Raw genomic sequence first — 16,313 nt, forward strand, 5'->3', positions numbered from 1 at the left:
AACACATTTAGACGTGATCGCAACACAGAAGTACCTTTTAAATTCGATCATTTTTAAGACCTTCTAAATCTTATTCAAGACCTTTCATATATATATATTTTTTTTATCATATTTAAGACTTTTTAAGGCCTTAAATTCTGATTATCAAATGTAAGAGTTTTTAAGACCCCGCGGGAACCCTGTTTCAGTAGCTATGAAAACATCTTCACCAACCCAACCAATAGCAACCCCTAAAAGTATCCCTCGTTGAGGACATACAACTCTTCTTAAAGCCCTCACCCTGATTGCCAAAGTCCACCTCAGAAACTCAACCTGGCGTCCATCAACAGAGAAATGGAGGAGCTCCCATGTCTTTGGAGTCAGGATCATGCCTGGAGGAATAGTGTCCAGTACAACATGTTGGTGAACGACTGCCTTTTTGAAAGTGTGACACTGCGATTGGGGGGGGGTAGCCTCGCTGCGGGGGACACGGCGTCTCAATGATGCCGTTTAAAAACACTTTAAGGGCGGTGCCGGCCGTGAGCGAACCAAGCCGGTCGTCAACAACACTTGATGACCGGTCGTTCTGTGATTCTCTAGATTCTAGGGGGTGCTGCAGCACCTCCAGCACCCCATACTTCCCGCGGCTATTCCGGGAATACCTGAGAAACTTCCAGCCGGGGAACTTGAGGCAATTCATGAAGGCCATTGGGAGGAGGAAGAGATGTGACAAAGCTGCAAGGAGTTACCAGAGGAGTTCTTTGGACTTTACCCCACCACCACGCTTTAATGCAGGCAGGGAACAACCCTGCAGTTTCATGAGATGTTGCGATATTCCACTGAGGCTAACTTAATCCTGTGACAAGGCTACAACTGAGAGAAGGCATGAGGGTCAAACAGGGTCAACCTTTGACCTCCAGACTGCCCTTTTGGGAGATGAGTGGCCCATTATGAGAGAGTCAAATGACATCACGAGTGCAAGAGCTCAGGTTTCCTGACAAGTGTGAACTTTCTCCGGCCATCAAAACTGCCGGTTCATAAAGCCTCATTTAATTTCATGCACAAAACTGTCTTTAAGGATTATAATGAAATGTAGAATTAAGTGGAGACTACATGGAAGATTGTTCCTGTCTGAATATAGGAAATTGATTTTTTACTCTGAATACAAATGCAGGGCAGGTAAATACTAATCCAGTAGGTGGCAGAAAGTTACCTTGGTTTACAATATCTACAATTCAATCACTAATTGCTCAGTCCACAAGACATCTTTTGTAAAGAGAAGATGTATTCAGTCTCTCTGCTCATCTGTCACTCATACATGCGTTATATTCCTAATGTACAGCTCACCCACATGTGTATGGTGTAAATTTGGAATCTTTTACCAATACTACATTATTGTTTTGCAGATTCATAGCTGTGCTGCTTTTGTTGTTTGAATTGTTATGTCATGGCAAGCGGGATACTCTTAGAATTGTGTCTGCAAAAATATAAAATAATATGTTCAGGGTCTTTGTTCTTTACCTTGATATCCGTCTCGATGTATACTTTTTCCTAATGCTATGCAGCCATGCCTTTGGTCCTATATATCTGCATTCATCATGTGATTGCAGTCTGAAAACCATTCTAAGTTTTTGTTATGTTGTCCCTTTACATTACAGGAAGCCACTGCAGGAGTGTAACATGTGGTGTGTTTAAAAAAAATAATAATAATATTAGAAATAAAAAATGATAATATAAAATAAATACTGTGTACCCACACATCGAGACATGACTATGCGGAAATGTTCAAAGTTGAGTCATTTCAGTTTTCTCAGTCAGGCTGTGTTTTCACACTCCAGCGTACGCTGCATTTATCAACAGCCAAAATTAAACACTTTTTTTTGTTTTCAACAGACTTTCCAATATGCTATTAAAAAAGAAGTGCCAACACTACTGTAAATAGCTCTTTGATAACAGTTTGACAGCGGTAAAGCTGCAGAGCTGTTTTTGTTATATCTAAATAAAGTCACAGACAACTATACTTGTCTTTTCCCAAAGCCCCTGTGTTTTAATCATGAAAGACAATAAATGATTCTTGTTTTGAGGCATTTTGTTTGTGTGTGACTCTTTGAATATCAACCAGAAAAGCAATATTTTTCCTGCAAAGGAAGGGAACTGGCAATCACCACCTCATGTTTTGTCTGTATATTATGTTACACTAAACATTGTATATGTATATCATGGCAAAGTAGACTTTTTAAAATAATGATATATATTATTTGAATATAATTTATGGAGACAGTCACCACGTAAGCATGTTACCATCAAGCCTAAAATAAAAATGATCTATAGATGTAGCTTTCCCTGTTTTTCACATCCTGGTAATGAAGTGCTTTTCTCACTTTTCTAATTCCCTGTGTGACACTGACTCCTCCCTCTCAGGTAGAAACACAACTCCATCAGTTCTCTCCCATCCTCACTCCAAACTGCAAGACTTGGAGACATCAACTCTGCCTGGCTGTTCTCAATTCCACTATCAACGGTATGTATCTTTAATATCATTCTGACAGAAAAAGACATCAAAATGCTTTGAGGAGATTTTACTGCTTGTATGTTTTTAGGAGTTTAAACTAAAGTAACACTAATATTTGTGCTCAATTTAGGGCTGTTTTTTATGGCTCTCTAATATATATATTTGAAGGATCTTGACATACTTTCTCACTCATGCACCGCAAAGATTTGTTATGATTAATGTAAGTTGGACTTCATGCAAGCATTACTCATGCCCTGCAAAGGAAACATACATTAATTAAATATAATCTATGACAAATAACATTTGTATGTATACTGAATTCATATTTCATTTAGGCAACCTTTTATCAACTTTTAGTTACATTACAGTATGTTGGTATGCCAATCTTATTTTTGCATGAGGTGTAGAAGCATTTGATATCCAGAAATTAAGAATGAAAGATGCTGAAATATAAGTGTTTTTTTCCTGATTTCATTTACATGCAACTCATTTCAAACATCACAGATTTATAACCTCAATCTAGCGTAGTATTGTAAATTGCATCACCATTGTTTAATTATATGTGAAGCCTTGCTTTGTTTATTAAAGTATTGCAAATTATTTATTTTTCTCTCTTTGTATGTTCCTAAAAAGCATCCCCGTCCTCTGTGGCACTTCTTTTTCTTCCCATGTCTCACAAGGTCACATATAAGTGTTATTTAGAGATGATGTTGAAATGTATTTACAGAGTGTGTCTCACAGCTTATTTACTGTTGACTGTTTTCTTTCAGGAGCTGAGCTGGCATGCCTGAGTTTCCTCTGAGTCCCCCGGCAGCCCGTCAAACCGCAGCCAGCAGCCTCCTCAGCCACACACACGTCGGTGCAGGAGGGAGAGCAGCTAATGGGGACTCCTGCAGTCGAGTGAGCGCTGAAAACTGGCAGAGTCTCCACCGTAAACAGGTATCTTCATCCTCCTACTACTCCTCAACATCCCACTCGTCCTCCTCTTCTTCCTCCTCTTCATAAGTGGGAAATAGAACATTGTTAGGCAAACAGATGTCAAGAGTAATACCTGCTCCATATTGGACGTCCTCTGACAGGACAGCGTACCTGGAGCCTCTGTTGACAGTGGCAGAGATTTCATATGACATGTGATCCGGGCTGGGAGTTGACACGCAGAACTCTGTTTGTCCTTCGGTATTAGTTTGTGAGTCAGAGCCAGGGAGAAGGAGTGATTTTCCACAGAGACCTAGGCCAAACAGATGCACGTGAAAGGCAAATAGGCATGACCCGAATTAATTGTATGGTTGTCTGTTGTGATTCCATCCTGGGGAATCTTAATCTACGAGGATCAATGAAACAACAGGATAATGAATGCCTGCTAAACGCATTTTCCTTCAGTCTGTTTTCACGTCTTGTCAGTCTCTTTTCTCTGAATTCACTTTCTAAACCTGGACAAGGCACACACATTTTGACCCTACAGTATTTTAATAAACAATCATAGAAAAACCATTTCCCTTAGTAAAGGTTCTACTAGCCCTGACTGTAACTGGCGAGCTGAATTTCTAAGCATGCTATGTTTTTTGTAATTTTCGATGACAATGTCATGATGCCACTGTTGCAGAGTGTGATTCAAGAGTTCAAACATGATAATGAGTGTGATATTGAAGTTTTTCTAACTCCATACTCTGAACATTTTTACAAATGAAGGCTATTTACAGTTAATATCAGTTCTCTCTTTTCACAAAAAATGAAGACATCCATCTGTAATGTATTTCCATTCTAACTGCAGCATCCAATCTGCACACAACGAATGGTTTTCTAATCATTTGTAAAGCATGATAATGGAGCCAGCTGTTCGTCAGTGCCTTACTGAACAAAGAAATTCAGGAAAGTGTAAATCTACGGCTGCATGTAGTAATTATTTTCTTTGTATATTAACAATTAATTAGTTTTCAGTATTTTGACAATCAATCAAATGACAATTGTGGATCAATACCTTTTCAGGAAATCACACATTTACCTATTTAAATTGCTTGTGTTGTGTCACTTAAACTGAATAAAAAAAGAACATGGTTAAGTTAGGAAATAAGGTAAGTTAGGTAGTGCAAGAGATGATTTGTATTTATTTTTAACACACAAGGTTTATTGGCTGGTGCACATACTGTAATGTTAATGAATTAGATGTTTTGTTTGTTTTGTAAAATTGAAATAGGTAAGTTTACCCTACTAAAGTTTGGTTTTGTACATTTTGGAAAAGCCACTGCCGCTGTACTGTTTTCCTCACGTTTAAAAAATACTTGTTTGTGTATCATGCAAGCTACATTATTACATTTGCTGTGCCATTGTGTTTATTTTTCATTTAATTTCTATATTGTTTGAAACGTTCTAGTTTTTTTTTATCAGTCTAGTCAAACCACAGGAGGTTACGTCAAAGGACTGATGACAAAAATGAATCCGTAGTCCCTGATGTGTTCCTCTTTCATTACATCGTGCAAACCGCTGAGATATTACTCCAACATAAGGCTTCACTGAAACCAAAGCACATCAGGGAACAGCTGTTACACATATCTTTATATTGACTGCCACCTCACATCTCTAGAAAAAACAGAATATTGTTCAAATAATAAATTAAATATTTCCCTTAACAATCAATTGACAGAATAACCGGTTTTTTTTGCATTATTTGTAATTCATTTCTGAATTTGTAAGTGATATTTCTTATTCATGGGGATTGCTGTTGCCTCTGTTTGACTACAATGGTGGACGATCACTCTGTCATTTGTCACTCCATCAGTCACAGTGCAGGTCAGTTATTATTCTGTGAGTGTTTGCCTTTATTAATACCCATACACTTCTATTAGGAGTCACAACAAGCATGCAATTGTGTTGCTAATTACCTGGTCAGCCTATCTCCCATCTCATTTAGGGTCAATGACACAATCCAGCATGATGATGTTCACAAAGGGTTGACAGCACTATTTTGTAATTGGATTGGGGGGGAAAAAATACTGTTTAACACCTGACACTTGCCTCCGTCCCACTCACTTGTACGCCTGCCTTCACTCTGCCTGCCTCCTTCCTCATCTTTGTATCCTCTTCTTCCTGAAGGTGTTTCTGGCGATGATGGCACCTCAGCAGATGCAGCAGCTCCTGTCCCCAAACCAGCTGCAGGCTCTGATCCACCAGAAGCAGCAGGCCCTTCTGCTACAGCAGGTATTTATACAAATACTGTTATTTACTTCTAATAATAACACATTGCATTCAGGCTTACTGAAATATAGCCTACCTGTGCAGGATACAATTTCAGTATTTGTTAAAAAACAAACATGTATTGCTGAAATTATTGTAACTAAAGGAATCAATATAAAGTGCCCTATTAGTGTGTTGATGAGCTATAGTTTAGCAAAATTGTCCTTAAATATAATTTGTATTATTAAAATTGAAACAGTAATATATTACTGTAAAAAGTTTTAACAGCTAAACAGCAAGATAGTAGGCACAACAGTTAGCTCAGCCAAGTAAATGTAGGTATACACATTTTCTATGAAATAAGCTAGCTTACCCAACAACAAAGACATGTTTTAGGAACATATTGTCTTGTTAAGCTAGAGCAGACATTTCAAACTGGAAAACAATTCATAAAAATGCAGTTATTGAGTTTGGTAAGTCGCTAATGTTACAGTTGAATTAGCTAGGTACCATAGCTAGCATCAGCCTTCCAAGATAGCCGCTAAGCTACCGCACAGCTATCAAAGTAAACACGGCCCACTTAGGCAAAAATGAATAACAAATACATTGGATTGTATGTATATGTATTTTGGTTGACAATAATGTTTTGCTATTTAGCCTGTCATACCACTTTACCCACTGGCATTTAACTCAGTGATTTATTGCTAATGTTGTTGTCACTTTGCCATTAAACAACAAATATTAGTGAAATTGTGCTACGTTGTCAAAATAAAAAAATTGTTTTACATCAATATCTAGGGATGCATAAATATGTTTAACTGTTGGTCACTTTTAATTCAAAAGTTTAGCACACCTATATTGTACTGTTTTTGGTTACCTGTTCTTAACATTTAACAATAGGGTGATTACTTTATGATAATCTATTATAATCATTTTCCGTGACTGTTTCTCTAGCAACATTTGAAGGAGTTTTACAAGAAGCAACAACAGATTCATCTGCAGCTGCTTCAACAGAAGCCCAGCAAGAAAGTGGTGAAAGAGGTGAGCTGTTATTTGGGGTTTGTTTTTAAAAATTTTATGTATTTATTTGTTTGACTGATTTGGCACCAACGTTATTATAACATCCATCTTGGCGCAAAAGCTCTTCTGTAATTTCAATTGAATTTGGTAAATGTGTTAAAAACTGTCATAGCCTGTAAGTGACACAAATAATGAACATTTAATATCTTATTTAATTGTACAAATTAGGAAAACATTTTTGTGTGCTTTGTCACTTGTTTTGGGATTTTGGAATATTTGTATGTAATACAAGTGGAGGTATTTGTTAAAGGAAGCTTTTAAAGACGCAGTACATGCCACTGATTTTAGCCCAGAATCAATAACACCTGAACTTTTGAAAGAACATCCATAACATTAATCTGTTTGCAACTCATATCTATATTCCAATTACTGTATATAGACTATTCTGCACTTTCTATTATATTATATTATATTTTATCTATTTGTATCTGTTTTATTGTGTTGCACTGTTGGAGGAGCCTGTGGCCTAAGATTTCCATTGTCATAACTCCACTGTAGCTATGTACAAATGACATTAAAAGCCTTGAAACTTGAAACTACTACCTCACTATTTTGTGAACTGTCTCTTCCTCCTGCAGCTCCCTGCTCAGCAGCTTGTGTTCCAGCAGCTCCTCCAGCTCCAGCAGCAGCAGCAGATTCTCCGGGCGCAGAGACCCGTCCTCTCCTCCGCTGCCCTCCCCCCAGGTCACTATGCTTCACCTCCCTCAGATTTAATTGTTTATTTCACACATGGCAGATATTTTAAAACAAAACATGTACACTTATATTGGTTGTTTTTTTTATAGCGCATGGTGGAAAGGAGCAGGGAGTAGAAAATCATATTTTACCTGCCCCTTCTTACAAAAAGAAAAAAGGGGAAAAAATGAAATAACCATTAAAAAGTCAAATAAAAGCAATATCCTTTCAGTCACAGTTGCTTACAAATACTGAAACATAAAACCAGAACACAATCAATAGTCAACTTCATACTGTCTAATTACGCTTTCTTTATACATTTTCTTAAAAATAAAACATTTCTTACAGCCCTTTAAATCATTCGGCAAAGAATTCCACTTCATGTTGGATAAAGGAAATGTCAGCTGTTTTACTTTGACGTAATGCATGATTACATTTCCTGTACAGTCAATGTGATTTTAGTGTTGAATGTTTGCAAATGTAAGACTGAATAGTCCATAAGACTACTATAGTATATTGTTTTATTTCACAAGGACACAATAATACACTAACATGGACACGTATCTGATCAAATGTTGTAAGTGAGTGCAGGGGCGCCGCCAGGGATTTTGGGCTCCATGAAAAGACAATCATTGGTTACTTAAACATTTTTTTCTTAATGTTCTAAAATAGTTTGGGCCCCTGTCAGTCACGGGCCCTTAGAATAACTTTTCACCCCCTTACGGCGCCCCTGAGTGAGTGCTCCACACAGGCAGATCTGTTCCTTGTTGATTTTACGATCAGTTGCATGACTGCACTAAACTCAAAAGAGACAGTGATGTAAGTGAAACCTAAAAAAAGACGATTAAACTCGACTCACTTTCTAGCATTACTTATAGTTATTCCTAGATTACAGCGAAGAGGTTACATGAGGTCATGAAAGAGTTGATCTACCTGTTTCTGCCCTCAAACTGCTTTGAGACGGGAATCAGTAGAAACAGTGTTAATGAGGGGCAGAGGTGAAAAAAAAGGGGAAGTATGAAAAGGAATAATCTTCAAAAAAATATCACCATTCTGGAAAAATATGCCACCAAGCTTCTAATGTATTAGAGATAATAAATCATGTATTATTTTTTGCTGATTCCTCAATCAACAATGAAAACAAAACTCTCAAATGGAGAAATATCCAATACGTTGTTTTATGCTTTAGCAGGTTTCAGCCCTGCAGAGATGCTGCAGATATGGAAAGAGCTCACACATGGAATACCTGAAGATAAAATGACATCGAAGGCCAATCAGGACTCTTCTGCTTACAACATGATGTCAGCCAAAGTCACCGGGAGGCCGCGCGGTGACCATCAGTCTCCTCGCAGCGCAGAATGGTAGGATTTCTCTCTTTGTGCTGTAAAGTGATTTTAAGAACTGATACCGCTTCTTTCTAAACATCAAACACTCGTCATCTGTAGACATTTTCTTTCTCTCGAGGTACGGGTGAGGAGCAGTTCTGCTTCACTGTTAATTCCCCACGGGACGATTTATTTTGTCTTGTTTGTTTGCTTTGTGTTCCACCACCTGAAGTGGTTCAGCAAAGAAAAAAGTTTACATGACTACGTGTCCCAAAAAATCAAAAGTAAATAGTTTTCCATTTGTTTTCCTCAACCTCTCTCTCTCTGTCATTTTCTGTCACCTGAAAATGAAAGAAAACATGTTTTGTTGCTGTAGTTTTTAATCATGATAATACTTTGAATCCAGTGCTGTCACAGCTGATCGCGCTGCCACACACACTCTCTACGCGCACGGTGTGTGTAACTGGCCTGGATGTGAGTCGCTGTGTGAAAACGTCAGCCAGTTCATCAAGTAAGTTGATCTATTCCTAAGGTATATCACTTTTTGAATCTTTGCACCTTTCTGTATTAAATGTAAGCAATATTTCAGTAATAATCTATTCAGTATCAAATTATCAAAATGGCTTAAAAAGTGGCTCTGGAAATTGAGTAGCCCCAGATTTGTCATTCGATCCAATTTATGATAAATCCATTTTCCATAAATCCATTTTACACAATTGAGTATCAAACAAAAAGAGTCATTTCTGGCTACAACCATTATTTAGATAGAAATAAATAGAGTTACTACTTGGCAAACAGGGAACAAATTGTATTCATTGTGCAGAAAAGAGTATTTTTTTTCTCCTGATTTTCAGAAGAGTATTTGGGGATTATGGAAATAATTTCAAAATGTGTTTTTTTTTTTTTTAAATCTGAAAAACTGATGCCTATTTCAGGACATGAGAAGGCTTACATGGCAGTCAGCTTGGATAAAAAATGTACTACAATGTAATTCAATTTTGTAAAAACACAAAACCATAATGTGTATTATCAAAACATTCAACTTTCTTAAAACCACTCAAACATAATCCATTTCTCTGCTGTTGATTCTGTTCAGTATGCGTCAAACAAATCTTCACTCTCTTATATATTAAAGGGGCTCTGTTGGGGCTTTCTCTTTCCTGGTGTGTTTCATATCCAGAGGAAGTTTCTCTCCCAAATACATTGGAAGAAATTGTAGCTCAAAATAACTGTTATCTCTGTGACGGAGCAATTGGAGTATATTATACTGAGCCATTTGATTTTTTGTTGTTGAATATTCCTTTAACGTCACCCCAATGTGTTTCAGGCACATAGGCAGTGAGCACACTCTGGATGACAGGAGTACGGCGCAGTGCAGAGTGCAGATGCAAGTGGTGCAGCAACTTGAGCTCCAGGTAGGCACGAGTGCTGTGATAATGTTATAATAATATGACATCAGAGACTGCACCGACCCCCCCACTTTCAAGACACTGAACAAAACACACCTCTTCAGACTGGCTTTTAATTTGTGAATTATGTTGTGTTGCTGTTTTAATTTTTTAAAGCGTCTTTGAGCACCTGAAAAAGCACTTTGAAATTAAATGTATTATTATTATTATAACTACTGTCTGCGCTAGTGGCTGTGCAACCCTGTGTTTATAAATATTATTACTGCTGAATTTTATTCCATATTTTATTCCATTGCAATGTAAATACTGCTATATTTTACTATATTTTTTATTATTTTAAATATTTTTCTAGTTCTCTACCTGTGGTTTTAATTCTTGTTTTTATGCACCGCGACACCAAGTCAAATTCCTCGTACGTGTAATCCTACCTGGTAATAAACCTATTTCTGATTCTGATTCTGATTCTGGGTAATTCAGTTTAGTTTTTCATTATTTTAGATTTGTCTTATCTGATATTTATAGCAGAAATATAAGTCTGACACACAGGAGTTTTCCCCAAATTCCAACACCCTAACACCTTCATGCTCCGGGTAAATATTCATGTAGTGTCCTCCCATCACCACCTCCTCTCTGATGTTGCTTGACACAGTGAGAAAAGGATCTTTTTGATATGTGTTTGGTTCACAGCGTTCCATTTTTGACAACCTGTGTTCAGTGATTTTGAAGCGACACCGTCAACTCTGATTTTGCTCTCACAGCTCTGCAAAGAACGGGAGCGTCTGCGAGCGATGATGGCTCACCTGCATCTGCCATCTTTGGAGTCTCAGTTGATCTCTGCACCCCCGAGTCGCCGGTCGCCACAATCTGACACGGCCGCTCACCCACACCTTCAGGTAGATCGGCTGTGTGAGCAACAGAGGCAGAGTAAATGAGCCGTAAACTGAATGCACACAGAACTCCACATATGTAGTGGAGAATGGGAATAAATCCTTTTTTTTTTAACCTCATCTTTTGTAGCACTGATATGATACCGCCACCCTGTAATTGACCGTGGGAACTTTTACAGTTGGATGAGTTGCAAAAGTATGCATTTTCCTTGAAACAAATAAACATGGCTTAGGGTTCATCTGCTTGAAATGAAAGTCAGAAATATTTGAACCTAAGAAAAATGATTCCAGATCAGATCACAGATGCATTTCTTTTAAAAGTTTCCTCTTCTCCCGTGTTTTTAAATCTCAATTGACTTTTTCCTTTGTTGAGATCTCCATCTTTACTTTCCTTTCCTTCGCCTCCCAGCTGTTGGCACCAGATGGCTGCCTTTGTGTTTTCAGACAGCAGACATGCTCTCATAACGTGAAAGCTAATCAGATGTTAATCTTGCAAATATTGTGCCATAATCACAACACTCACCAAACAATTTCACCCTATAATGAACAATAATTGGCTCCCTTCTTCTTGCGATATTAGTGGAATCACCTCTGAGGAGGCGCATCAAATCGCTCTGTTACACTCAGCTGAACATCTCCCGCTCTGTTTTGTTTCTCCGTCAATCTTTCCACTCCGCTTGTTTCCTTTGTTAACTTGGATCTTCTGCTTGTGTCGCTCTCAGCTCAGTTCAGTTTCTGTCAGCGACAACCTGCCCTCGCTGAGCCCCTCGGACCCCCCCCAGGTGTGCCCTCGAACTCTGGCTCCTGTCAGTACTTCATTCCAGGGGAGTGAGGAAGATCTGACCAATCACACGTCCTGTGCTGGGGCTATAAGGAGTCGCCATCACCCTTTGGTCTACTCCCTGTCCTCAGGTAAACGAAATACTCTAGTAATGTATTCATTCAGAAATAAAGACTTTAAAGCACATTTTCCACTTTAAAACATTTGTCTTGTTTCAGAAAATGAATATGAGCTCTACAAGAACAACGATATCAGACCGCCTTTCACCTATGCAACGTTGATAAGACAGGTACAGTTTGTAACGTTTATGAATGGAGAAAGAAGTGACATTCTCTTTACTTAATATTAACCAATGTAGACACGTGACTTACACGTAATATATTATATCAGGCGTGTGGTGCAGTGGGTTGTGCGTTGGTGTTCGGATCAGGGGGTCACAGGTTCAAACCCCACTGCAGTCAGCATGTCGTTGTGTCCCTGAGACACTTCACCCCAAATTCTCCTGTGGGGATTGCCCACAGTATTGAGTATGGAAGTCGCTATGCATAAAAGTGTCTAACAAGTCATATTAAATATATCACATTTGTAGACTTATTGTATAATTTGCAATATAAATGCATGCAGATTTGTTGTATTCAATGGTACCTATGATGTGAAATCTGCCCTATCAGAGGCTTTTTTGATTCACAACCTCTCTCATGTTGATGGCCATGTCAGTTCATTCATTTGAATCAACTGTTTTTACGAATTGAAATTAATTGGCAACATTTTGATAATCATGTCAACTAAGTTACTTCTCAAGCCAAGATTCCCCTTGGATTAGTTTCTAAAATATTATAATTGTCTGGCTCTCGTTGTAGACCATCATATAAAACTAATTATATTTAACTAATATCTCTTATTGAACAGAAAAAATAGGAATTTGACTTGAGCTTTGTGCTTCTTTCGGACATTTCTGACATCTAATGTTGGACTGGGTCGTATATTTATCATGAAAAGGTTCAGCAGATTAATTGATAATGAAAATAAACTTGATTAACAAGACTGCACTTGTCTTGTGTCAGACAAGAGAGTGGTCTTTTATCTTAAAAAAGTAAAGCCAGTTGATTCAGCAATAATTAAATAAAACGCCTGTATCTTTGTGAGTGTGCGACTGTCTCCTCCTTTCTTGGATAAGAATTGAAGAAGTGAGGTTTGTAACTTGATCCTGTCCTTATTTTATTTTTTATTTTTCTATTCCCCTCCATCTACAGGCTATTATGGAAACATCCGACATGCAGCTGACCCTGAACGAGATTTACAACTGGTTCACGCGGACGTTTGCTTATTTCAGACGCAACGCTGCCACTTGGAAGGTATCGCACCCCGAGATAATTGACTCCCAGTGTGTGTCATACCTGATTTATGCAGCGTGTATTCAGTAATATGTGCTTCACTCTGATTTTCTCTGGATCAGAACGCGGTGCGCCACAACCTGAGCCTGCACAAGTGTTTTGTGCGTGTGGAGAATGTGAAAGGCGCCGTGTGGACGGTGGATGAGGTGGAGTACCAGAGGAGGAGATCCCAGAAGATCACAGGGTGGGTGACTTCCTGTTCATCACAGCACAGGCCTCAGAGCACCTGCATACACTTCAATGAGAATGAGGTTTTTTCTCTTTACTTCAACATTAGAGTAGAACAACTATAACATTTTCTTCTTCTGCTTCTACTGGGTTTTAACATGGATCACTACAAAGATTGAATTAAAATAAGCTCAAGCTTGAAATGTAGGGTATTTATCCTGTGAATCAATTCTTTTAAATGGCCTTTGTTTTGAGATAAAAAGCAGAAAATGAAGACAATATCTTTCAGACCTTTTAGGCGCTTTCACACCGGAGTACTTTTCCCTTTTAGTTCCGAATCTCCGATAGTTCCTGGGATTTTGCGTTCACACCAAAAAGAGTACTTAGTTCATGAGAACTTGTACCCCCTTTTTAGTGCCTTCTAGAGGGGTGGTACTTTCCTGGGGAGAAAAAAGTTCAAAGTCTGAAAAGTTTTGTGAAGCTGCCATTTTATTTGCTTGCATTAGCATTATTAGCATTAGCATTAGCTCCGTGCACCAACGGAGAGAGACTAACTCATGGCAACACACAAAACAAAAAAAATGGGAGCGGTGGAGATGAGGAGGTGTCGGCGTTCAGGCGATTTACTCTGAGGCTTCAGTAGAAGCTGCTGGGAGTCCCAGCAGCTTCTACTGAAGCCAGTCCCTAACTCCGGGGACTTCGGGTGGCAGTATATGCCGTGAAGTGGTTTGCGGCCTGCCAGTAAACCCAGAGCAAAAGAAGAAGAAGTCTCTTTCCTGATTGTTTATGCGACTGAATGATTCGTCATCATAAATGCCTCAAACTATCGCTGTTTACCAAAGTTGAGTCTTACTGAATATACACTACTAGGCATTGATCTGCTTGCCAAGATTTAGACATGGATTGTGTCCATTATAAAACATGTTACCTTTATCATTCCACAGGAGTCCATCGCTGATTAAAAATGCGTCCCCCAACCTTGATTATGGGACCGTTGTGAATGGCAGTTTACAGGTGAGAGGATGTGTGAGCGTACAGATTCTGGTTTACAGGAGTGTGATCTGGTTGAGGTTGAATATTTCTTATTATTCTTTGTAGACGTCCCTGGCTGAGGGTTCACCGCCAGGATTCAAGGAGTGTGTCAGCAGAAACTCCAGGAGTGAAATACAAGACAACAAAACAATAAACAGCCAGAATAAACACAACTTCTCTACAAGAGTCCAGCAGTGAGTTTTATATAACCGGTTAAACCTACAAAAGGGATTGATGTGCTGCGATAATTGATTGACATGTCTTTGTTCTTTTTACCTCCTGCAGGTTTCTTTTCCTTAAAGAAGAAGCGCTGAATCTGAACGAGGAAGAGTCTCTGATGCCAGCAGTTAATGCAGCCAGTCTGCAGCACGACGCGACTGAAGACGACGAAGAGCATTTGTTTGACCTTGAATGACAGAGAACGGCTTCAAAACAATCAGATTGCAAAGCAGAATAGGTTAGACTTCTTTGTACAGAAGTCAGAGTTGACCACAGTTGACATATTATACCATCTTTATGTCATGGTAGCATTCAGTGTGTTGTGTCAGACCGCCTGAAATTGTCGGCAAAATAAAACGATTTGATCTAATACACCTTGAAATAGAGATATTCTGAAATGTGGTCCGTTATATGGCAGATATACAGTATTCATACACATGAAACTGTTTTTATTGATGAATCTGCAGCTATCCACTTTTAACTCTGACATTGTAGCCCTAAAGAAAAGGAAGTAGAATATAGTGCTGCCTTTTTTCCGTGTTGGACTTTTGAAACCATTAGTTCAAAGATAAGATCAACACTTAAATGATCACAGTTAAAAATGAGATGTAATGTATTTAAAGGTATAGAAATGGGTGGTTCCAAAGCTGTCACAATTGGACTATCCATAGTGGAAAAAATATGATCTTTTTGTTTTCAGACATGGCGAATAACGTGCATCATGACAAGCATCAGCGTAAATAAAATATAGAGAAAATGTACACAGTCAGAAACTAGGAGTTGGGAACTGATGGGTCGGAGAAATTCTGTCTTTTTAAGGGTCCAACTCTTTCATGTAAATGTTTTATTCTAACGGTCAAAGCGCTGATCTTTTTGTTATAACATGATGTACAGAGTTAATGTTTGGTCTCTGTGAGTAAGAGAGAAGACACGGATGTTTTTTGGTGAAGGTTTTCTGTTTTTGAAATATTTGATAACACAGTGTGTGCCAGATAAGCGTCTAACCAGTTAGATAAGCCAGTCCTTTGTTAGTATATAAGTTCTCTGTTAGTAATTCTATCTCTCGAAGTGGAGTCGAAAGAGATGAGTTTTCAGTCTGCGCCGGAAGATGTGTAAGCTTTCTGCTGTCCTGATGTCAATGGGGAGCTCATTCCACCATTTTGGAGCCAGGATAGCAAACCCACGTGTTTTTGCTGATGGGAACTTGGGTCCCCCTCGCAGTGCGGGTGCAGCGAGCTGTTTGGCTCATGCAGAGCGGAGTGCACGTGCTGGTGTGTACGGTTTAACCATGTCCTGGATGTAGGAAGGGCCAGGTCCATTCGCAGCATGGTACGCAAGTAGGAAGGGCCAGGTCCATTCGCAGCATGGTACGCAAGTAGGAAGGGCCAGGTCCATTCGCAGCATGGTACGTAAGTACCAGTGTCTTGAAGTGGATTCTAGCAGTTACTGGAAGCCAGTGAAGGGAGCGGAGGAGCGGCGTGGTGTGGGAGAATTTAGGAAGGTTGAAGACGAGCCGCTGCATTCTGGATGAGCTGCAGAGGTCGGATGGCACATGCAGGTAGACCAGCCAGGAGGGAGTTGCAGTAGTCTAGGCGTGAGAGGACGAAAGCCTGGACCAGAACCTGCGTTGCTTTCTGGGTCAGGAGGGGACGTATCCTCCTGATGTTGTAAAGGGACATGC

At 39.1% G+C, this 16,313-nt stretch overlaps 1 protein-coding gene across 3 annotated transcripts; it reads left to right on the forward strand.

The window, feature by feature from the left end:
• Positions 1–11: 11 nt before the first annotated feature.
• Positions 12–15,939, forward strand: LOC307040556 (forkhead box protein P2-like). 3 transcript variants are annotated; one of them, XM_079683509.1, is made up of 16 exons: positions 12–2,500; positions 3,262–3,430; positions 5,582–5,686; positions 6,617–6,703; positions 7,321–7,426; positions 8,607–8,778; positions 9,149–9,253; positions 10,070–10,157; positions 10,910–11,044; positions 11,761–11,950; positions 12,038–12,108; positions 13,073–13,174; positions 13,276–13,397; positions 14,326–14,395; positions 14,480–14,607; positions 14,699–15,939. In XM_079683509.1, exons 2-16 carry the CDS (start codon positions 3,275–3,277, stop codon positions 14,826–14,828), a joined length of 1,767 nt encoding a protein of 588 aa, XP_079539635.1. In that variant the 5' UTR covers positions 12–2,500; positions 3,262–3,274; the 3' UTR covers positions 14,829–15,939. The 3 variants fall into 3 exon arrangements, with proteins under 3 accessions (XP_079539635.1, XP_079539634.1, XP_079539636.1); XM_079683508.1 differs by lacking the exon at positions 12–2,500 and having other exon boundaries at positions 2,900–3,430; XM_079683510.1 differs by lacking the exon at positions 12–2,500 and having other exon boundaries at positions 2,900–3,430; positions 8,610–8,778.
• Positions 15,940–16,313: the final 374 nt, after the last annotated feature.

Source organism: Notothenia rossii (genome assembly GCF_949606895.1).
Source record: "Notothenia rossii genome assembly, chromosome: 5".
Classification (NCBI taxonomy): Eukaryota; Metazoa; Chordata; class Actinopteri; order Perciformes; family Nototheniidae; genus Notothenia; species Notothenia rossii.